The sequence below is a fragment of the Eleginops maclovinus genome, chromosome 12, assembly GCF_036324505.1.
Source record: "Eleginops maclovinus isolate JMC-PN-2008 ecotype Puerto Natales chromosome 12, JC_Emac_rtc_rv5, whole genome shotgun sequence".
NCBI lineage: Eukaryota > Metazoa > Chordata > Actinopteri > Perciformes > Eleginopidae > Eleginops > Eleginops maclovinus.
Window position 1 is genome coordinate 12,228,870 of NC_086360.1, and position 23,622 is coordinate 12,252,491.

At 38.8% G+C, this 23,622-nt stretch overlaps 2 protein-coding genes across 7 annotated transcripts; both read right to left on the reverse strand.

The window, feature by feature from the left end:
- Positions 1-768: 768 nt before the first annotated feature.
- On the reverse strand, positions 769-8,134 carry si:dkeyp-117b11.1 (B-cell linker protein). Of its 3 annotated transcripts, XM_063896507.1 has the most exons (20): positions 8,022-8,134; positions 7,868-7,931; positions 6,044-6,069; positions 5,914-5,942; positions 5,755-5,792; positions 5,385-5,478; positions 5,225-5,298; positions 5,055-5,106; positions 4,880-4,951; positions 4,193-4,221; positions 3,677-3,713; positions 3,457-3,574; positions 3,242-3,272; positions 3,008-3,044; positions 2,803-2,899; positions 2,587-2,624; positions 2,371-2,414; positions 2,222-2,290; positions 1,677-1,835; positions 769-1,541 (listed from the first exon to the last, which is right to left on the reverse strand). In XM_063896507.1, exons 2-20 carry the CDS (start codon positions 7,874-7,876, stop codon positions 1,425-1,427), a joined length of 1,170 nt encoding a protein of 389 aa, XP_063752577.1. In that variant the 5' UTR covers positions 7,877-7,931; positions 8,022-8,134; the 3' UTR covers positions 769-1,424. The 3 variants fall into 3 exon arrangements, with proteins under 3 accessions (XP_063752577.1, XP_063752576.1, XP_063752575.1); XM_063896506.1 differs by having other exon boundaries at positions 3,457-3,523; positions 7,868-8,093; XM_063896505.1 differs by having other exon boundaries at positions 7,868-8,093.
- A 956-nt stretch (positions 8,135-9,090) lies between these two features.
- plat (plasminogen activator, tissue) lies at positions 9,091-20,724 on the reverse strand. 4 transcript variants are annotated; one of them, XM_063898109.1, is made up of 15 exons: positions 20,593-20,724; positions 15,498-15,585; positions 15,020-15,062; positions 14,582-14,716; positions 13,713-13,823; positions 12,775-12,949; positions 12,525-12,616; positions 12,250-12,424; positions 12,054-12,139; positions 11,906-11,971; positions 11,583-11,787; positions 11,358-11,494; positions 10,910-11,050; positions 10,599-10,747; positions 9,091-10,388 (listed from the first exon to the last, which is right to left on the reverse strand). In XM_063898109.1, the coding sequence occupies exons 2-15, from the start codon at positions 15,558-15,560 to the stop codon at positions 10,221-10,223; spliced, it is 1,746 nt and encodes a 581-aa protein (XP_063754179.1). In that variant the 5' UTR covers positions 15,561-15,585; positions 20,593-20,724; the 3' UTR covers positions 9,091-10,220. The 4 variants fall into 4 exon arrangements, with proteins under 4 accessions (XP_063754179.1, XP_063754177.1, XP_063754180.1 ...); XM_063898107.1 differs by having other exon boundaries at positions 14,939-15,062; XM_063898110.1 differs by lacking the exon at positions 20,593-20,724 and adding an exon at positions 16,982-17,176.
- Between the last annotated feature and the right edge of the window lie 2,898 nt (positions 20,725-23,622).

Genomic DNA, 23,622 nt, shown 5'->3' on the forward strand with positions numbered 1-23,622 from the left:
CATACAATGCCCTTTCCTGTAAGTAATATCATGACTATGGACATTATAGCCATAATTTAGCCCTTTGTTTGCCCAGTTAATGAGCTGATACCACTCTAAAACATATTTCGGACTTAACTCTATATCTCGAAGATATGTTTATAAAGTTGTTGTTTTGACAGTTTTTGTTGTCATGCACACAGAACTCTGTTGTTTGCTGACAGGCCCAAGATTTATGGTTTGGCCACAGAAATGGTGGTTTCACCCTGACAGGAAGCAGGTGTTACAAACAATGTCTGGTCAGTGCCACTGGAAGGAAGAACACAGACACACACACACACACACAGACACACACACACACACACACACACACACACACACACACACACACACACACACACACACACACACACACACACACACACACACACACACACACACACACACACACACACACACAGCTCCTTGATTCTTAGTTAAAACCACAAACCCTGCGCTCACCACACTGACCTTCAGTGACACGGCTGGACAGCGGTGGAGGTTTGAATCTACTGAAAGGACTTAATTAAACACTTAATCTGTTCTGTTGCTGCAGTATTTTGGTCTTTCATATAAAATTCAAATTTATCAAGCAGAATATTTTATATTGTGTATTATTTGTGATATGTCTTTTCTACTGTAAATATGTTTATATTTGCTGTTTATTGTGAATGGTCCAGGTTAACTGGCTTTTACTGGTCAGTAAAAACTGCGAAACTGTGGTAAAAGAAAAACAAGAAAAACAACATCTACCAGTTTCATTTTATCTTTGTATTGAGCAATATCTACAACACCACTTCCAAAGAGAAAAATGTAATATATCACACAATTAAAAAGTCATCAAACTAAACTTGGGGAAAAGACTGCTGTAATAAAATTGACTGATTAATGGTTATCAACAGTTCATCACACACGACCACCGTAATAATGGAATTGAGCAGGATGCACAAAGGGAAGAGTTAAGCTGCAACCTGGGAGGGAATGTGATGTGGTTTAGCCTCACATTACACAGCAGAAATATACTGCAATGTTGGAAAGGTGATTTAAATAGTGACACATGTTTCCTTTCACTGAAAAAAAAACATGTCCAATTGTTCCTAAAGTTATGATAACACAAGGAATTCACTTTGCCAACCTACAGAACGTTTTCTGTGAGGTTAACCTGTTCTTACATCATGCAGAAGCTGAGTCTACTTTCTGGAAATAATGTTGGTGAAATATGATATCCCCTTGTGTTTCAGTGCATTACAAATAGGCATTGTCTGATTCTATCTAGCGGTACTTTAGCTGATTTCATTGAGAATTAATACACACGTGATATAAAATGTACCTACATCATCTATCAAACTGTACAATTATCATTATAACTCTGAATACAACCTGACAGAAGCTCCAAATGTGTGGTTTTAAGGGCGTTCAGTGTGGGTTAAATAGGTTGTGTGCTTGGCCTGGCTCTTGCTGTCGATCAGAAGCAGCTGGTTATTCTTGTGGTGAGAAATCATCTCGTCGAGGGAGTTGAATATCTGAGAGAGAGACAGCAAGATAAATGGAGAGATCAAAAGCCTCAAATTCTTCCAGAACCCTGCTTTCTTTATGTTTTCTACTGTCTGTTTCTTTTGACTGCTCACTCTCCTCTCTTAAATTTAATTTGCCATCACCTCTTCGTTCTTCTTGCCCTCTTTTCCAAGGGCATAACCTTGTGTCTCCCCCAGGAAGCGGACCGGAACGTTGTACACCTTTTGCTGGTAGAGCACAGCGAGGGTGTACGGCTGCCGGGTGCTCTGAGCTGAGCTGTGTCGAATAAGAAAGGCACCGTCCTACAATCAGGACAAAGAAAAGGGAAAATCCAAGCAAAATGTACATATCACAATGCTGGATGGACAAAGAATTGAGGGTGATATAAAAAGATTGTTCATATTTTCCAGAGTAAGTAGTTGAAATGGGAAATAATTCACCTTCAAAGAGGCCCTGAAGGTGCGTGACTCATGTTTGGCTTTTATTTGAGCGTCATCAAAAATATGCACATGAACACGCATCAAATTTCCCCAATATCTGTGCTACACCCTTGCCTTAAGCCCTTGTTTTAGCTCAGTTGAAAGAAATAGTAATTATGTTTGAAATGACGAATGAATCAACTCCCTAAAACCATTAAATGGGAAAAAACACATTTCATCTCCACATTAAATTAAACAGTCTGGTTTACCTTGCTGACCCTCAGAAGGAGATCCTCGGCTGTCTTTCTGTTGCAATCTCCAGCAAACCATTCTTTATCCTGTAAAATCAAATAGTCAACAATAAGAAATCAGTCCTCACTATTTTGTGTTTGATTTTTTGTGTGCATCGATAACTTACCTCATTCCCAGACTGTTTGGTTGCCCTCATGCCACCATAGGAGACTTCAAATAAACAGACAACATGTTGTGTATTTTCACAGGTTTAGTTTATCCATACTCACCAACATGTTAAAATAGATGTAAAGTATAACCCATGCAATGTTTAGAATTCTTCAAATATATATGCAAACCCCAAATGATCATAGTCATTTCTAAGGAATTTAAAAGCACTTACCCACAGGCTTAGTGCCTGGCATCAATGCATTCAAAAGGCTAGAATAAAGACAAGAAATCTCATGTTAAACACTGAATTTAATAATGCTTTATGTGTACACTTTCAGGTTGGATCATCAGCAGAAACAAGCTGGAAATCAATGTCAATCCTTGCTTTTTAATGTTCAACTTGTGTTTCATATGGCTCTGAAATTACTTTGCCGATTTCACCTCTTACCTGGGTTTTGCTTCCTTCAGATGTGATGGCAGAGGGGGCTTCACACCCAAGGTGGGTAAAGGGAGTTTGGTAGGAAATGTGACTCGTCTTGCTTCAACTGGAGGAGTTATAGAGACAACATGTGTTCATCCCTGTCATAAGTATTTATTTTGTATTTAGATTGTATTGATTAGTGGTTCACAATTATAGAAATGTTGGTCTTTACTTGTATTTGAGTCATTTAAGGATGGCAGGAATGGATTCTGAAAGAAGGGAAATAAAAAGTTTCTGCTGTGTTATTCTGATGAGTTTCATTTCCTATGTAGGAAATTGAAAAAGAGTAAGAATGAAAACTTCCATTTCTGATTCAGCCTCTATCTTGACATTCTTACTTTAAATAGGGACAGAGCTTAGCATAAGGGAATGATAAAACTAAGCACTGAGAGGAATAGACACTCACAGACTGAGCCCTGGGAACTGGTGGCTTCATCCTGCGGATAGAGAGGATGTTCATTAATACCACTAACATTATCTGCTACATTTGCATTTCACTGCAAAAACACAGCAGCATTAATGCCTGAGGTGACAGGTAGTATGGAACCATGCAGACATATTGTAAAATTGGTTGATGCAAATCATCAGAAGCAGGTTGAAAGCTGCTTTGAGTGCACTGACATGGGTATTGGAGAAGGCATGAGTGCTGTCATGAGAGATGGAAGCCCACGAGGGGGAGGAGGGCACGCTGAGGAGCAGGAGGAAAGGAAATTATAATATTTATTATACTTTTCATCACCTGGAAAAGAAATACAAAGTCTTATCATCACTCAAAGACCAAAAACAGTACATACAAACTTAAAGTACAGAGCAATTTCTTGTGAAGTGTGGTGCGACCTACCAGCTGTCGGATCTAAATACAGCTCTTCATTGTCCTCCTGAAACACAAAATTACAAATTCATAAAACATAGTATTCATCTATACACATGGAATAATGATTTGGATAGGCATTCCTGTTGAAGCCCGGTGCTAAACCATACACAGCTCATGCAAAGCCCTGAATTCAGGCCTGTGATCAGTCGTGCTTTACACTATCTGACTCATTTGAAGCTATGTGGCTGTTTACAGTCATTTTCATGTCTACAGCAGGGCCATTCCTACCCACAAAATCGTACACAGCCGTGGAAAAAATTAAGTGACCATTTAAAAAAAAAAAAGTATTCTATAAACTACTGACAATGTTTCTTTGTGTTGAAATTCAACACACACTGGAATGGTTGCCCTACATGTAGAGATAAAGATTTAAGAAAAAAATTGGAGTGGTCTTAATTTTTTTACGGAGCTTTATATGGCTTTTTGCTGCCTCTTCCTTATGTATTAATGTTTTAGACAGGGATGATAAATGTCTTATATTACCTGATCTTCATTTGGATCCAGATACACATCTGAAATGCAGGTGGGGGATTAATGCAATGTAAAGAAAACATCTTTAAGACCAAAGCAAAGAATCTCAGACAGTTTGCTTTTGACCTTTGCACAACTGGGCAAAGCCAGAGGCTGTGAAAATAATCTACTACTGGGATGACACAACATTCCACATCTTGATAATATACTGATTTTTGGCAACATTTTCTATTCAAAGTTATGTTTTATTTGGTTATCTTTCGGATCTGATCTGAGATCAGTTTGCTAATACAGCCCAGTCTCAGAGTGCAGCTCAACAGCCCAACAGCAGGTTACACGCTCTTCTTTGTTTCAGTCACACCGTCAATCTCCTCTGAACTACCCATAAGTTTACTTATACTGTTTTATTACAAACAAGCAAACCGTTGCTGCTGGAAACATTAAACATTGATTGTGCGGCTTAAGATTTGCTTTGGGAAGATGGATGAACAGGTGGGCAGAAGAGGAAATGCAAAATCTGTCATAGAGTGGGTTGACTGTTCCTGTAGCTAGCACATGACTAATAAAAAAACGAATAATGTATTTATATATACGGTTGACATATTACATGATTGACATTTACCCTCTCCTCATTCAACATACATTAACAGACGGATAAATAACTTCTATGAAAGGCTTTGTCTGTGTAGAAGTGATCACCTTCGTCTTTGGGTTCTGGAGGAGGCCCCTTTGTCTTTCTTCCAGGCTTGTCATTTCTGTCTACCTCAGGAGCTGAAGACATAGGTTCAAGATTGGAATAGAGGTGGGTTATAAAATGAATAAAGCACCAGATGCATGTTTGTGAACAGCTAAATAATACAGATGAATGACTAACGTTTCTTGGTTTTGGTATCATGGAAGAAATCCTCAGTGCGTTGTTGAGGTTTCTGAATGACAGAGCATTATTTAAATGAAAAGAAATGCAGACTCTTTAAACATGTTGTCATGGTCTTGATGGATTCAGAGACACAGACACAGACTTCCAGGACACTGATATGTTCTTACTGAGGGTTTGCCTGGCCTGGGTGGAGGAGCAGCCTTCCTCTGTGGTGGTGGAGGAGGAGGAGGCGATGTCCTCTCTGCAAAGAGTAACAGAATTTTAACAGGCCTATCAGATCTTTTTAAGACCCTAACCCTATTTGAATTAATGTGTGAGTGTGTTTACCCAGATAAACATTCTCCTCCACTTGTGTCTGTGGGACTTTCACAGGCGAAAGCTCACACGGAGGCGCTTCATACATGTCACAATCCTCATCATCCTGCCATTAGAAAATGTAAAGTGGTGCATTTTTAAAAATACTCATCACCACAATTATACTGAGAATATAAGTATCACGTTTTAGTTCTATTAAACTGTAGCAGGAATGCAAGCCTTTATTTCTCATTTTACAGTAGACCTAAAACATGCATGCAACAGTAAGGTATCTCTCTACAGAAAGAAGCAACAGTGCTTAAGACAAATGTCATAACTATAGATTGAGAATGATGAAACATGTTTTATAAAGCAGCCACAAGCTTGATGTCTTTCTACTCACAAACTCATCCTGCGGCCAACCAAACACTGAACTGTCCTCTGTGAGAAAAAATGAAAAACATGTTAAACTTAGAAAAAAAGTCTGTCATCCAGTGAGGAAACAAAGACAGGAGAAATCCAAACTATTTTCCCTTTATTCATCAGTGTGGTCAAATCTCACCTTCCCTTTTGGGTGGAGTTGGAGGTACCCTGTGTCCGAGGGAGAGAGGACAGGTAAGATGGTGCAGTCATTTTATTTCATGCATAAACAGCAACACGGCTGGGTTTTAAAAAACAGCAACAATACTTACAGGTTCTTCAGTTTTCCAAAGAAGCTCTGAAAACAGATAAACCTCAAATAAGTGTCCAAAGAATTAACAGAGGCAAAATAAACTTCACTACATGCCTGGCTGGTAGTATTTACTTTAGTAATCAATTCGCTTCATCATCCTGACTCAGAGGCTGCTTTATTTAGTAAGCAAGATCATTTAGAATAGTAAAAACACCCAAAGTACTAGGTAACACATACTGTATTGTATTTATTATTATTGAATTTCCTCATTAGGAATTGTATCTCTGTGACTTTTGGTTGTAGCTACAGTCTACTCACGATGGCTGTTTTGAAGCAGAGAATCATGAACATTATCAGTAAAAGCACAGAAGAGTTAATCTGCAGGTGTGTGGCTGAGGTTAGGAGGGGGAGGAGGAGATAAACATGTCAGGCGAAATCAGGAAGTAGACAGACATTATTGTGCTTTCCCACAGTGTCAGGCCGCTTAAGAGGAAGTGTTGATTAAAGGTGATCAGAGTGAAGGTGAGGGACTATTTCTGACACATTGGTTCATAAAATGTGAAATAATAGCTTCCTACCATTGATAAATGAAGAGCAGAGGTGAGACAAATGACAAAGAGAACTACCGTACTGTTCTGAGTATTTACAGCCTTTTTCTCTCACACTAATTCCAAAAAATATCTGCATTTAAGTCAAGTTGCAGTGACAATAACTGTGTCGAGCTACTTCTCTCTGGTGAGCCTCCTGTAAAGTTATATCAGGGCCCCAGGAGGAAAAACGAAAAGTCCTGTAACCATGAAGTGAATTAGGATGGGCAAACAAGGGAAAACACACTGAACATTATTCAAATGTTTTACTATTCAGTTATAAACAGTGTGTCCTAGTTATATTTAATGGGGAAATATTTTGATTACATCAGTTTTCAAGAATAGTTTTAGTGCATTTTATCTGCAATAGTTTTTTTCCTAAATACCTTTGTTCCTAAATACCTTTGGCTTTGTTACCAAAGACCTAGAGAGTAAAAACTGTATGAGCAAACATTTCCAGATATATTCGTTATGTGAAATTAAATAAAGCATTTCTGTGACTCACTGGAGTCTCTATAAAGATGCCTTAGAAGTTTGGCAACATTTGCACAAGTTACAAGAATGAAAACTATTCAAAAAGATCACCATCACTCCGACCTATTGTTTTGCTATCAGTACATTTTTCCAGACAGCAGACTCAACTCAAGTTAATACATTTCAAAAGACGTTTAAGTTCAAAACTAAAGTCAGCTAGCCAAACATGAAAATAGGGATTATGTGTGCAGATATGTAGAAGTGACACTTTTTGAAACAATTGATAGATTTCCAAAACGTGATGCATTTTCAGAAAATAATGTGTTGGACTTGATCTAAATTAGACAAACCTGACCTGCATCTGTATTAATTCCTATTACATTTTGACATCAAATTTACACTAAACCATGGCTAATGGCTTCTTAGTCAACCAATAAACTGATTTTGTGGAGCCTTCCACAAAGACCAAACATAAAACAGTGTAAAACTTGTATCTATAAAGTAAAGCACAATGCCGATACTTCAAGGTGTGTTTACTCAAGCTTGCCTTCTTACTCCCATACAATGTAAACTTGTGTAGCGCATTATAACATTTTACCTAATTCAGATCTCCCTGAGAAAAAAAGCTGAAATATAAGTTGCTTCATGAAATGTTTACAGAGAATTCAGTTACAAAAACCGGAAAACTGTGCCATCAACAACACTGCCCGCTTCCTTATCACTCTGCTCAAAGTCGTCAGGATGTAAACAAAAATTTGACCAAAATTAAAACAGTACTTTACCATTGTCATGACTTGGGGTTGAGTCTTGCAGCTCAAGTCATAAGGAAATGTCTTTGTTTCGGTCCTTGGATGCAAATGGTTAAGAAGATTGAGAGTGAACGATACAGAGAGAATGTGAAGAGCAGCTCTAACTGATCTCATTTGCATTTCCTACCTGAGTGAGGCAGGCTGCCTCACCTGCTGCTCTGTCTGCCTCTAAATGCGCTGCAGACTCACTCAGCTCCAACATGGCTCCACATTTGCCTAAACTGCTCATGGCAGTATAACAAACTGAGTCATGTATCTGGCAAGTGGTAAATAACATCTCCTTTGTATTCTGTCTTCAAACAAAAAGTGGAAATTAATGATTAACTCACACATGAAACACACACATGCTATGAAGCTTGGCAAGTAAGCTACTGTCATTGATACAAGGTAAAAACACAACAAAAACACAGTGGAGGTGATGAAGAAAGCATCCACACTTTAAAACCAAAATAAGTTATGCCACAGTACAACCTGTGTTGAGGCGTCAGTTGTCCAGGACCCTTGGTCAAGGTCTCTCTAACCTTTAGATATTCTGCTGATTCATATTATGCTGTTTTTGGATATAGTTTTTGTTACATTTTAATACAAATATGGTTTTCTTTTTCATCTATGGTTATGTTTTCTCAATAAGGGTATTTTGGGAGTGACATCATTTTTTATGGTTGAATAAAGTAAAGCTTGAAAAAAAAAAAAAAAAACTGTTGAAAAATGAGTCTGTTATAGGTACAGGCAATGGTCCATTAGGTTATGTATCAAACTTAATTGGACGACCCATAAGTCCTTATCTGTAAATGAGACTTAATAAGATGCTATGGGGAACATTTATGGGACTGAACCGTTTGTGTGAAAAACTGTTTATCTGCAACATGAACATATTAACAGCCACAAAAGTCCAACAAATATTTTCCTTGGTTCATAGAGTGCTGTCATGCTTCACAAATAAAGAAAAGTTCAATAAATGTGAGATATAACAAGAATGTTGCAATGATTCTAATGAAAGTCAACAAAAATCATCGGTCATGTCAGGAATGGGATCAGGGCACTGTCAAACTGTTGAATATAAAAGAAAAACATGTATTTCAAAGGTTAAACCCTTAAGAGTTTTTTTTGCCTTAGTGAACTTCAGTAATTTGTAACTGTTAATATTTCAGGAATGAATTGAATTTAAATAAATCACGAAACAATGCAATAAAAGATATATTCCAAATATTATTTATTAACAAAGGAGTATGTTGCTAGATGTGGTTATAATGACAGAGATAATAAATTACCATACTACAGTCACACAGCACAAATATTACTTTCTCTAATACAATATAAAATACACATAAATATTAACTTAGTAAAAAAAACATTTAAAACCCAGTCAGAGAACAAAAGGATTTTGTTAAGTTTTTGCAGTCAATAAGCAGTATAATATATAACATAGAACAAAACAACATAAAATCAATATTCAGACAATATACATGTTAGGCTATGTACATGCTGGGCTCAACCCAGGTGTCTGTCGGAGGAGTGCTCTGGGAATCTGATTTTTAAAGACGTAGTGAGAACAACGAACAGAGCACAGGTTTTTGTATAGGAGTATCTCCATGCTACCTCCTGTTCCAAATTTAATATCTAAAAGACTTACAGGAGTTCAAACTGTGAAAACAAGCAGAATCTGAGCCAGCAGATACATTTAGTGTTTCGGTCTTGATCCCCTAAAGCCCCAAAGTAAGCTGATGCAGAACTTACAATTACATTAAAACATATAAAACAGCATAACATAAAACCTGCAACACAATCTTTTTGTAATGCCTTCATTCCTGTGTGGAGTGTTCTTTTGGACTAAAAGCACATCTGACCTGAAGTATAAACCGGCATAAGGACCGCCACAAAGACAAGAGGGATGTACGGACATTCCCTATTTTTCCTGTCCATTTTGTTGGAAGACATATTCAGAAACACATTATTCTCTGCTTGCATGAAGAGACAACAATTATTATTTAGGTCAAGATGACCCCGAAGGGCAAAAAGAGTTTGTCCTGTGTTTCTGTCCATTTGTACTGTCACGTTAAACACAGTTAGGAACAGAAAAAAAACGAAACACAGAGCTACTTTGAACATGAAAACTGTGATTGAGGTCTTTCTTGTGCGTTCCTGTAGGAGTGCTCCTGCTGGTTTAGAACCTCCATTAGTTTGGATTTAGATAAACAACAGAGTGAGAGTCCTGTTGATCTCTCTGTCTATCTTCTCAATGATAAACATATCTGTGTTTGCTGTTCTACCCACTATGTTTGTGGGTACGGTCATCTTTCAAAATCTTCTTCATTCCTTCCTTAATTTAGACTGGGTTTGCCTTAATTATACTGTTAATCCAGTCGATGTAATGGGTGACGCGGGTGTAAACCCCAGGCTTATCCTTCTGCCCACACCCGTCGCCCCAACTGATCACACCCATCAGAGTCATCTTGTCGTTGTTGCGGCAGACGAGCGGGCCACCAGAGTCTCCCTGAAGGGAAACATCAAGAAGCAGAATTAACAGAGAGATAATAATAATAAATAAGACAATCCAAATCTTAAAATGTATTCAGCTTAATGAAAAATCTCATATCTGAGAAGCTGTAATCGAAAGATATCTGGCATATTTGATTTGAAATGTATCAAAACATTTTCTGTCATAAATGAATGGTTTAGCACCGTAACACATAAAGCGACTTACCTTGCAGGCATCATCCAGGCCTCGGGTGTCACCTGCACACAGCATGTTGGAGGTTATTGTACGTTGAGACAGCACCTCTGGGATGCAGCGCTCTTTGGGCCACAGGCGAACGTAACCTCTTTTAACACGCTCAGAGAACTCTGCAGAAACTGTGGAAAGAGTGTTTGAATTAGTAATCTGGAGTCTCCAATCCAAAAAGCAAATACATTCAAGCGTTATGGGAGCACTGCCCTCTCCTGGTCAGTCAAGAGAGAGAAACACCATCAGCCACATCAGAAACCAGCTCCACAAAATGACTGGATGTTGCTTACACTCTGAGTCTTTTCCATAGCCTGAGATCTCACACTCGGTCCAGTCCGGCAGCACAAGCCCGCTGTCCGGCAGACACGCAGGGAGAACCTCTGGAGAGTTTACAGCACAGATGCCAATGTCCGTCTTTAGCTTCAAGAGAGCTGCAAGTGGAAAATGACCAGAGGAAAAGTCAGGGTAAGGCACTCGGAAAAGTAAGATGAAGACTGGGGGAGGATTTAGAGTTTTAACAAGTATTCTTGGCCCAAATCAGTTTGCAGGAGGAAAACATGCCATCCTTCACTTAATGCCATGCCAACACTGTGTTTGAAAATGTGTTTTTTATAAGTTCATAAAAATCTAGCATTTGAGCATACAAAATGTTCTGTACCAACAGTGGTAAATAGAACAGTCTACGCAGACATACAACATGAACATTTATGATAAGTGTTTCTTGAAATGTTCCCTCACCAATGTCATTGTCAAACGTTTCGTTGTCAAATTTCTCGTGATTCCAGTACTTCTCAACCTTGAAAATCTGCTCGCTGCTGGAATTCTGTTTCCGAAACGTTCTTCCCAAAATCACTTCCAATTTCTCAGCTTTATCACTGAAAAGACACAGGAAATATGATGGAATTTTGCATGGCAAGCGTGATACATTTTTGCATGTTGCATTTGTGTGAGTCTCATTCCTACTTGTCTTCAAAGCAGTGTGCAGCAGACAGAACCCAACAGGAGTCAATGAGGACACCTCCACATCTGTGAAAGTGTTTTCTGTGGCGGGCCTGGTAAACGTTAATGGCCGCCTGCCACGGCTGCTCCGTGATGTCGCTCTCTCTGCCCCCAAACATACGGAACGACGGGCGGTTCAAGGTGTTGTCCAAGCGCTGCCCACATGTTGCTACAAATTGGACAGGTTCCAAGATGATGGTTAAATAAATGTAAAAATACCAACAACTAAAATCATGACAGGAAGTGGCCTGTGGTTTAATTTAATATGAGTTATGAAGTAGTCCTACCTCTGTTATTGTTGTTAGTGGTGGGGGCACGTGGGCCGAGAGTGCTGATGATAGATGGACGTCTTGCTATAAAAAGACAAGTAAAGGTAAGAAGATATGATAGCACATTGTTGCATTGCGAATGAAACAATGTAAATGAAAAACTTACAGCATTTAGGTATGTCACACAGCTCCCAGATCAGCTGCATGTTCTTGTAGGTGTGACACCATGGACCTGCATCACCGTCTGGATTCCTATTATTTTATAGGAAGAAGAAATGCAAAGAAAACACAAGTTATTCTGATATTTTTGCATGCAAAGAAAGGAAACCGTTGAAAATGAACAATAGTGCTGGCATGTCTACCTGCAGTAGCTGTGGCTTCCCAGTCCCTGCTCCAGTGCATCAGATCTCCAAGCATTGTAGAGCTTGCGTTTAATTGAAGGAGAATCCCAGGGCAGACAGCGAGAGCCGCTCTTAGTGACAGATGCAGTGCCTCTGTATGACTGACCCGAGCCCAGCACACATTCTTGGTACCTATCTGCTCCAAAACACACACAGAAACCCAAGTGTAAAAGCAATGAATGGTTTAATGAGAAGTCTTTCAGCTCACTATATATTGGCGTTTTGTGAAGTTGTACCTGCTGGACATTTGGGCATGGAACAAACCTCCCAAACGATCTGAGTGCCTTTATAGAGGTAACACCAAGGAGCGTTGTCATTGTCAGGGTTTCTGAGGGATAAAAACACGACAATGAGTAAACATACAACAAATTAATGATGAAATGTTTCATCTGAACAACATTTTGCAATGCACCTAATTTTTTAATCCATCTAACCTTTAGAATAACTTTGCATCTTTCTCCAGCAGTGCTCACAGAAGTCACAAACCTGCAGAAGTTGTGGTTGCCCAGTCCAAGAATGCTGGCGTCTGCTTTCCTGGCTGTGAACTTCTTTCCTCTCAGAGACGTGGAGTTCCAGTTGATGCACTCTGCTCCTGAATGGCTAATGCTCCATGTGCCGCGGTACCCTTCACCCTGCCCCAAAACGCACTTCTCATTGGTGTCTGTTGGACAAAAGGACAAGGTTAAATCTGGATGAAGTCTCAATCATTTATATATGAGACTGATTTTACTCTAATAACTGACCTCATTAATTTATTCTGACATTTGGCAAATTATTAAAACATTGTTATTTCTTATATTAGACATTAAACTAACAATGTTTGTCCTAATAGCATTTAAATAGTCATTTTCCAATTAGTGGTTATAACAATGACTAAACTCAAAGTGTGAGGATCGTAAATGTGATCAAATTTATTGAGTCTGGCCATTGTTACTCATTACTCTTTCGCTGAAATCACTTGGCTATGACCGCTGGGGTTTGCATAATAATTATGAAAGGGTGGGGTGCCCCTAAAGTCACCCGCAGAAACAAAAACATTCATAATCCCAGAATGTCTGTCCATGGTTTATGATTCTTGAAACCACAGGACCATGACACCTCCTGTATGAGTCACACGGTCAGACTGTGACCTTATCTAGAGTCATTAAAATAGTACATAAGAAGGTTTAATCAGTGTTGTGTCACTCTGTTATGGACAAACAACTTTTCATTGTTGTTGCTTTGATGTAAAACAATCATGCAAATTAAAAACTTGGAATAGTAAAATATATAGCTGCTTCAGTACAGATGACTACTTATGACATTATCGTTCTTCCTTGTGAGGGTCTGATGCTTTTATCTGCTTTTTTGTAAACTAAATATTGAGTGTTTTGGACAAAAATTGCGTCACGTCTGATATATTAAAGAGTTTGTTGAGTACTTACTTATCTCACACTGAGTCCCACTGAAACCTGGGGGACACTGGCAAATGTAGTCTGAAGTGTAAACTGCCTCCTTACAGGTTCCTCCGTTGTAGCACTGAGACACGTAGCAGTCTGTGAGAGGCAGACAGAGAGACGGCTGGTCAGTCACACGTCATCCAGCTCTTCAGAACACAAGCTAATTCAATAATCAGATCATAAATGATTGGCGATAACGGCTTGTGTTTACAGAGAATTTAATATGTGGGTTTGTGTGTCACATTTGACGTAAACATATTAAGAAAAACTTTGTGTGCATGGTTCATCCAGACTCTCACACATCTTCTAAAATGTTAAAAAATACCCAGTCATCCCAAGAGTTTCTTTCTAGAGCAGAACTGGTTTTTGGCCATCACCTGTCTGGTTTTTCATTTATTGTTTCAACATTTCCTAAAGGCTGGCATTCGGAATAACAGTGCCCCACTCGCTCTCCCACTCGTGGTATGAGATCAGAGTTTGGCGAGCTGAAAATGTGGTTGTAATTTGTCTGAGGGAGGAGCAATTATGCTTCACAGAATTCGTCGTCAATGGGGGTGAAAGTGCGTACTAGGGCTTGTCTGGCAGGAGTATTTCAAACAATCTCAGACTAAATTACACACACGAAAAAAACACAGAAAGCCAACAGCTCTTCATTTGGATGCACTGAAATAACAGGGAAAGATGCCAGGCAAAAAAATAATCATGAGAGGTTTTAACAGTAAGTTAGAGGTACATGCTATAATGAGAGACAGAGAGGTCAGTAAGGACAGGCAAGCAGACTGACACACACAATGACCAACAGAATATTAAATCCTACTCGTGTTTGTATGTGTTTGCATCCATGACACACTTACGGATGACGGGCACAACGTGACAACGCTCTCGTCCTCTTACTGCACAACGGCAATACTCCACACGCTGTCCACTCCATCGCAGCCAAGTGTCCCCAAATCTATGAACTGCTGACGTTGCACTATCCAAACAATGTGCTGAGAATACACACACAAACATATTAAGTTTACAGACATCAAACTGGAAGACAGACAGAAAACGTAATCATTGACACATGTAGAAGAGGGTTAGAAATAAAAAGGTGCATAAAGAGAAGGACAAACACGTGAATGACAACAGTGAATAAAAGAAGCTGATTGTTGTGATAGTGATGGTGCATGTTAATAGAGAAAGACAAACAGAAGAGTGATGGGGCTCACAGGAGGTGTCAAAGGAAGGTGTAGACTTCTGGACATGAATAATCAAAAGCGTCCGTCTTGCTGGCCGACTGTCAGGCTCACCTCTGTAAAAACGAGTCCCTCTCTTAGTGCGGAGCAACTCCACCTGCAATAAAGAAGAGGTATAATAAACACAGAGCAGCAGTAAAAGGGAATTGGTTGCAAGACATTGGTTTCGAACCAATGTAGTAGGTGCTTTCATTTCATTTTTTCAAAGTACTGCTGATTTTGTGTGTTAAATATCAATTATTGATAAATAAAGGACAGTAGACCCCCAATACCCAAGGCTTAAGAGTCAACTGCAACAGTTCATCAGCAATACTGTTTAAGAAAATAAAACAATAAAAACACAAATAAATAAACAAAACAAAAATTCTAAAATATCAAACATCATGTTTGCTCAGATGGATTATCAACCACCAACATTTAAAGACCTTGTTTGACCTCCTATTGCAGGATTTGTACTTAAAGGGTTGAAATCGACAAAACCAATTTGTTAGTAATTGAACGATCCTTCTCATGAAAAGGATGTCAGACTTACATTGTCCGCTAGGCAGCAGCATAGAGCACACAGGAGCACCACTGGTCCAAGTGTTCTCGTCATGGCTTATCAAGTCGTATTCTAAGAGCTGGAAGAAGAATAAAGTTAGATATTAAAAACAATGGCCCAAAGTTTTACCTATCCCTAGCATGTGTAGGCGCTGATACCTGTAGATGCTGAGTGTGCAGACGGAGCATGTATTTTAATGTTGAATCCATCTAAATCTTTGGTCATGAATCAGTCGATACTAAGCCAACAACAACAGGAAAACAATCCTGACTATTCTGTTTGCTTCCTCCATCCCTAAACCTGCCACAGAGGGAGATCACTAGAGAGGAAAGGGTGGGAAACTTCAGGTCATTTTTATTTCCTTGAAGTGTTGACTTCTTGACCGAGACAGGAAGTTTTAATAGCCCGAAAAGACACTGAGTTCAACATAAATGTGTGCTATAGAATATGTCTTTGTTGTCCTGATCTGAAAACAAATTCCCCTTTTTTATCATGATTCCTCTATACCGGTTCTACTGTGAATAAACAGGAAGCAGATTATATTCACTTCGTGCTAAATAAGAGACACTGACTGACAAACACCAAAATCTGGTCTCAGCACGCAACTCAAAGTTTCTGCACCATACTGACAGCATTCCTCCTCTAGTAGAGCAGATCAGCAGCTGTGGGAGGATAAAGTGACTCAGGGCTTTAAAGGGAAAGAAGGGGGAACAAAAAAAAAGCCCCAAAGCAAAACAAAGTAACTACAGCCATATTTTCCCTTTTATTCTTTTAGAAAAGGACATCTGAAACCAAACTTGTTCCTCTTCTCCGTTTTAAATAATCTATGCAATTCTATGCAGAAAATAGGTTTCGAAGAAGAACGCCTGTGATCCACAGTCAAGTGTGACTAAACATGAGTCACAAAAGAAGAAGGAGGGGGGAAGATGGAGAAGAGAGAACATGGGAAAGAGGAAAAAAAGAAAGTTGTAATTGAAGTCTGAAAAGGAAAAATGACCTGAATATAAAAAAGTTGCTTTAAAAAAAGCATTAGGAGCTTGTTAGACTCTTACATGATCAGATATAACTTTGTGTTTACATGCCTGCACATTTTCTACTCTTCTTCTCTTTGCCTCCAATGACTCACCTTCTGTGGTTGATCTAGCTAATAAAAAACAGGGCTGTGTTTTCATACATCAGTAAAACAGCTAGGCTGGCAACCACACACACACACACACACACACACACACACACACACACACACACACACACACACACACACACACACACACACACACACACACACACACACACACACACACACACACACACACACACACACACAAAGTGTTCAGGAACGTGGAGCTAATCAACACATTTATCACAAAGATTCACAAAGATTTACTGTTCATTGTGCTCATTGTTCATTGGAACAAAGACTCCCTCTCAGGATTTACTTTTAAAACACAGACACATAAATGCATTCACAAACTCACCTTTAAGAGAACAGGTCCCTTGAAAGCTATCCCTGCCTCACAGAAATAATTTAAAAAAAACGTTGTCCTGCGCTTTTACCCCCCAAATGAGCCTCACTGGCAGGGTAACAACAACACACTTCCTTTTTGTTTCCTTTGTGCAGCTGTTCAGCTCTGTTCAGTCACTCCTCTCTCCAGCCCTGTCAGCTAGAAACATATGTTTCCTGTTTAAATACTGAGAGCACGGGCCCCATGCATTTCGGAAACATGCGTGCATATCAACACATTCAAGCCACGAAAACACACACCAACATGCACACATTAGATATGAGCATATGTGTACCCCACCCTCTGTCTGTGGTATCTGACATGCAGAGGCCCTGTTTTGGAGCCATCAAAACTATTCCCACAATACAACTGGCCTGAGTTTTAGCTGTTTTTGTGGTGTGTCTCATAACATTTAGTGCATATGAATAGACATCAACACAAGATTGAAAACAGGAAAGTAAAACTGTCTCTTTAAATGTTATGCAGTGAAACCAACTTCCTAAGAGTGATTAAGTTTTAATGTGTTGAGTACTGGTTTTTGTTTTAGGCTAACAAGGGCTGTCTGGAGACCAATCATTTTTAATGTGAATGTATGTTTGCGGTGGGTTGTTTTCTATCTACTATCTGAGGTGTTTTGTGTGCAACTATGGGCTGAAAACAGGCAAAAACAATTATAAAGTGCAAAAAGGAACATTCCTTCAAATAATTTTACTTCCAACAGTCAATTGAACAGTAGCCAAGCCAAAACATCAGTACACATTCAACCAACTCTTTATAGCCTCTTCTACCATTAAAGAGAGAAAAACAAAACTTGCGCACGCTGCTTGAAACAACTTTTGAAAAGTGGGGCATCCCAATGAGAACTAATTGCTCATAAGGACCAGAGCCAATCATATGTTGGTATGATTGGCTCAGACAAAGCAACAGGTTCACAAGCAAGCCTCTCTAATGAGTCAGTCTCAAAGGCATTGATAGTGGTCGGGCTTGTTTTGAAACAACAAATCAGTTAATAGCTGAAACCTGTACAGTACTACAGAACGCACCCTGAGGAGAGTGTAGTTCCCCTAGTAAGTAAGCTATGAATTGAAGAAATTCAGACATATTTCAGAGCAGCAGCAGTCAGACTGTGAGTCATCTGCAGCTTAATTACAGCAGATTTGAGATGCACCACATCAGCAAAGCAAACGCATGCAACAGATGATACAACAGACACACACAAACACACTCAATGTTTTTTACAAATAGAATTAGGTACCTATTACTGTGCTGTCGTGGCATATTCAAAGAGACTGGTTTTATGTTCCGACCACAATTCTTGACATCTTAGCGGTGAGTTTACCGGATCATTAACATGTGTCTGTAATGGTGACGGTGCGCTGAGGTTGTAACAGTTGGAGGTGAGACATTCTTGCAGTAACAAGGCCCAAAAGTGAGAATGGTTTCACGGCATGCAGGGAGCATAGTGGCCTCTCACTGTGAAGATCAAATGATGGTTCACTGCGCAATTCAAAGCATCTCTGAGGTTTATTTTCCTGTCTTTTTTCTGTTTAAAAAAACTGATTTATAAAAGGTTGTAAGAGTAGGTGAACAGCCCATGCTGGCATCCAGAGAAGAAACTTGCCGATGAAACACCTTTTAGTATTGTGGCACTTGTACAGTCTTATTTTCTTTGGCACTGACATTTACTTCTTCGAGCGCTCAAAATCTGTGGGATCGTAAAGATTATTCCCATGCTTATCTCACAGAACCATTAAGGCATTGTTCCTTCAGTTAAGAGGTTTGCATGTATCATGTTTGCTGATAATGTGTTTTGACATTCAATGTCATCACACTTCTGTGCAGGAATTAAGCATTCCTTACAAGGGGGGTTTTCAGTCAAGCTTCATAAAGCAGCTGTGATACGTCTCTGAAAAAAATTCCCCAGAACAAAGGGTTGCATTGTTGTCTTACAGACTCCCTCTGTGCACTATGTGAAGCCTTGAATTCCTTATCAAAAGGACTCACAGACCCAAAAGACGCAGGTAAAAATAGCAGGTGTTGACATTAGAAAATAAGTATTAACTGAGATTATGGAACAGGAGACAGCTTTCTGGAAAGACATGAAAGGATGGAGAGAGGGTGGAGAAATAAGTAAAGGGGGAGGTAAAAGAGATCCCAAAGATCAGCAGAAATACTATGAGTAGTCCTGAGTCATCCCAGCTTCCAGCAGACACAGAAGGAGGCATTGATAGGATTTATAACCCGTTTTCACCCCATTAAATGCAGCAAAGAGTCAGATAGGGAATAGCTTGTGAGAGGGGTTTTTGATTCAAGATTGAAGTGAAACTGTGGCTTAGATAAAGCTCAGTAATTATTCCAGTGACACGTGGACCGTTGTTCCCACAGTCTGACCAATACTTATTTTACAACTTTTAGACCCAACAGGCTCATCCTGTGAGTCACAAACATCAGTGTGAGGCACTAACGCAGCTGACCCCACAGCCAGGAATGAAGATAATGGATACAAACTCTACTTTCTCTAAACATGCAACATATAGATTATCAGTGTGATAGAGAGCATCAGCGCTGACGGATGCCGGGGAGTAGAATTCCCAAAGAGCCAGCGCCAGACACAAATCCAATTCATTAGCCTGATAAGCGCCTGCATAGCAGTGATCCTTTGCAGGTTTTGGCACACACACACACACACACACACACACACACACACACACACACACACACACACACACACACACACACACACACACACACACACACACACACACACATACTGAGATGAATCATCGTAGCAGGCATGTTCCCCGATAACACACACTGAGTCTAGCAGCAGAGCACAGAATCACCTTGTTCTTTTAGAATTTGTAACATTATATCTTGCTTATATCTTAAAAGATTAAATGTGACCTTGACAACATAAATGAATTTTTTTTACGCTGTGTGAAGTGCTTGGGATGAACAGTAAGTGTAACGCTGAGAGGTAAGTCATACTTCTCCTCAGTTTAAACAGGTGGATGTGGATGCATGGAGGTAAATACAGAGCTGCTAAAGTCAGAGTGAGAAAGTGTTGGGATGCCAAATGAATGTGCGAGCACAAGGATATCCAAAATCCCAGTTTCACAGTTAGTGTCTGTTGCCACTAATGGACTGATTTGATAACATGAGATTTTAATTGCTTTTAATTTAAAACTTGCTAATTAGTTTGAAATAAAATGGGAGCACTGCATGTCAAAATATCTTCATATTATTTTGTAATCACAGAGGATTGAACTGTCAGTATGTATTATATAACACTGAACACTCCGCGGCGTTAATTGATCTGATTAACTTTAAGAGTCTTTCGGTTCAAATATCTTGATTGCTTTTCAAATGCCAATAACTCGTGTTTTCCTTGACATATTAAATAATTACCATGCAAAATGTTTAAGACAATATAACCACCAAGGAACTCTTCAATCTCAGATCATTTAGAAGTTTATGGTATGAATTCAGAATAGAACATAACAGAAATTGGCATAATAAAACGCTGGCGCTTCCCCTTATAGATCCGCGTTACAGTAAAATAAACATGAAAAAAAAGCTCTTACCAGAATAAAAGTCTTCTGAGTCGCTTTCTTGTCAGTGTCTTCGCAGCAGTAGTGAGTGTCCTCAGTCTGAGCTGGTTACCCCTCTTTTCTGAGTTTTTATCGGAGCGCTCCGGTTCTCCCGGTCCATGAAGGGGGAGGGCTCAGCGGGGAAGCTTGGCTGTCCCGCCGGATGATGATGCAGCCTGCTGGGCGGCGCCGCTGCAGGCGGGACCGTCCCAAAGGGGTTTCATCTGGGAAGAAATAAATCTGTAATAATACTATGGAATTCATCATTTGATTAAATTAACAACATAAAAACTAGAGTCAGGATTTGTTTAATGGTACTCAAACATTGTGAGAAGTAAATCGGTACATAATATTACAACAAGATAAACTATAAAGTAAGATTATTTGAAGACAAGATTCCAAAATATTAGAAAGTGGTTGTTTCTGAACAGATAGAAAAAAAGATGGTGTCAAACTGCAAAATTAGTAAATCAGGTGACCAATAAGGGAAGAAACCTCATAAAAAATACATATTAATAATCAATAAACATATAATTACATCATGAACATCAGGCTGTAAGAAGCACAAAAATGCACCACAATGTAGCTAAACCACACATCCATAAGATGGTTTCTAAATGAGGTGTACTTTATAATTTATTGTTTTCTTTTACTTACTCTAAATCTACCAGAGCTTTAAAGATGAAGTGTGCAGTGTTATAAAAAACTGCCCCAATATTGATTTAACAGGCTGTGATTGGCTGTGTGTGACACTGTATCGGTGTGGTTAACCACCTGGCACCAGGAGTCCTTTGTTACAACCACAGTTCTCCTTATTCAACCCATCCCTTCCTCAGGAAATTTGTCACTATGCCTCGAGAATAGTTACATCTTTTCTTAGCACCAACAGAGATTTTATTTGCATTGGATAATTCATGGTCAGTGTTATTACTGTTAGTTTATTCTGCATTAAATGGCTGAAAACATGGTACTCAGGCACATAATGGGCAATGGTAGATAGTTTGGCGTCTGCCCTTTTTCTTTCCATCTGTGTTAGATTTGACCGCACACACACACACACACCCTTGTGATGAATTAAAAAAGCACTGCAGTTATCCTTGATTTGACTGCCCATCACTTACATTATGCAATGATGGCAATACACGGAATTTTGGACTAGACAAACCACTTTTTCAAACATTTGTGTTTACTCTCTTCCTGTGTGGGTGAATGTTTTCACGATTCCATGGACTCAGATTCTCCTAACCCAAAAACAAAGTATCGAGTGCCACGTATAATGAATGTTAAATAATCTATTTTGGTTAAGTTTGTCAAATACAAATGAGCTAATCTTTTACAGACAAATATATCAGTGGTATCGATATCTTCATACAGTTCTTTACAGAGAAGCATCTAAGCTTATTTAGCAAGATGTCAAACTTTTCCTTTGCCAGTGAATTTTTTCACAACACATAGGCCTCAGACAGCTAGTGAAGTCACACATCAACATTTACAAAAAGGCATCAACAGATATTGCAAGGAAAGTTTATTTATAAAACACAATACACACAGAAGCTACTAGAAGTGCTTTACATAAGGCCAAATAAAGTTTTGAAAAAAGACACAGGTAAGAGAAAAAGGAGTATAAAACAATATAAAAATAATGATAGACTGAAAAAAGACAAACAGAGACAAGATAAGTGCAATTTCAGAGCAAATTAAGGGACATTTGGAGAGTATATTACATTAATTGATATTGAATCACAGATCTGACTAAATGGGGGCCACAACAATGTCAGCTAAACTGTCCTGAAACTGTAAAGGTTGCTATAGCAACAACATGTTCAACTGAAATGGTGGGGGCAGAATAAAAAGGTTATAATTAAACAGATCAACATATTGGAGAATAAACTCTTACTACCTTATTAAGGACAACATTTAAGGCATTTCCCCAGGATAGGATTACGTGACTGAACATATAAAAAAAAGGTCTCTCAGTATGAGGTCTTTTTGACTTCCATAGAGCCCTCTCCTTGAGTAAAATCCTTACTGGGAAAATATCAGGAAGTGAACATAGTTTGTTAGTATAAACAGGAACGTTCTCCTACAAACATTTACAATCTGATAAAGTATTCCTTACACACCCACAGATCACGTCAGAGGAGCATCAAATATGTGTAGGAAAACAGATGCCGATGAAGTTTGTTGGTTGCATCAGTGAGGCGTCAGTTTTCACCTGAAATCTTTGAGCAATGAATAACAGGTGATGAAATTAAACAAACATCACTGGTTTGCTTTGGAAATTCTGAAGTGCATCCTCCTTGTACTGGACAACCGTTTGATGATTTTGCAATGATACTGCAAAAGTGAAAGAATGGTAAATACATAAAATAATAATATTGGATTTAAGTAAAGACACATCAAGCAGTTTGATGAACAAAATGTATGTCAGGTTAATTACAACTCTTATTAAAGTTAAGTTATTTGTTTTAGTTTAATTTTTAACAAGTATTCTCTCAATCAGATGTTGGATGACCTTACATTCTCGATCTTCTTGGAAATTCATCTGAGTTTATATTCAAATGACTAATTAAATGATAACAGCATAAGAGTGTTTCCAAACCATTTGAGACAAATAGCTTTTTCCGCTTAAGAAGAAGATACATTTTCAGGGTAAGATGTGACATATTAGTAGTCCGGTCATGAACAGATAGGTGGTGACTCTGCTGTCCTGCATGGTTTGAAAAGATGATCCAGCCTTTAGCGAGAAGTTGTTCAACAGAGCCTATATTTGTATTATGTCCATTCCCAAAGCAGTGGCCGCCACACTCAATAACAACATCAGTAAAATCATTTATTATGCTTTTGTTAGCTTCCACACTTTTTTATTGACTAACAGATTAGAGCATTTTATTTTTATTTAATTGTATGTGAGCAGACTTTACAAGTCAAACAAATTGAAATACTGACTGAAATTACATGATATAAATTATTCTCACTGAGCTCAATATCTATATTTGACATGTCCAGGTGGAAGTTTTCAAA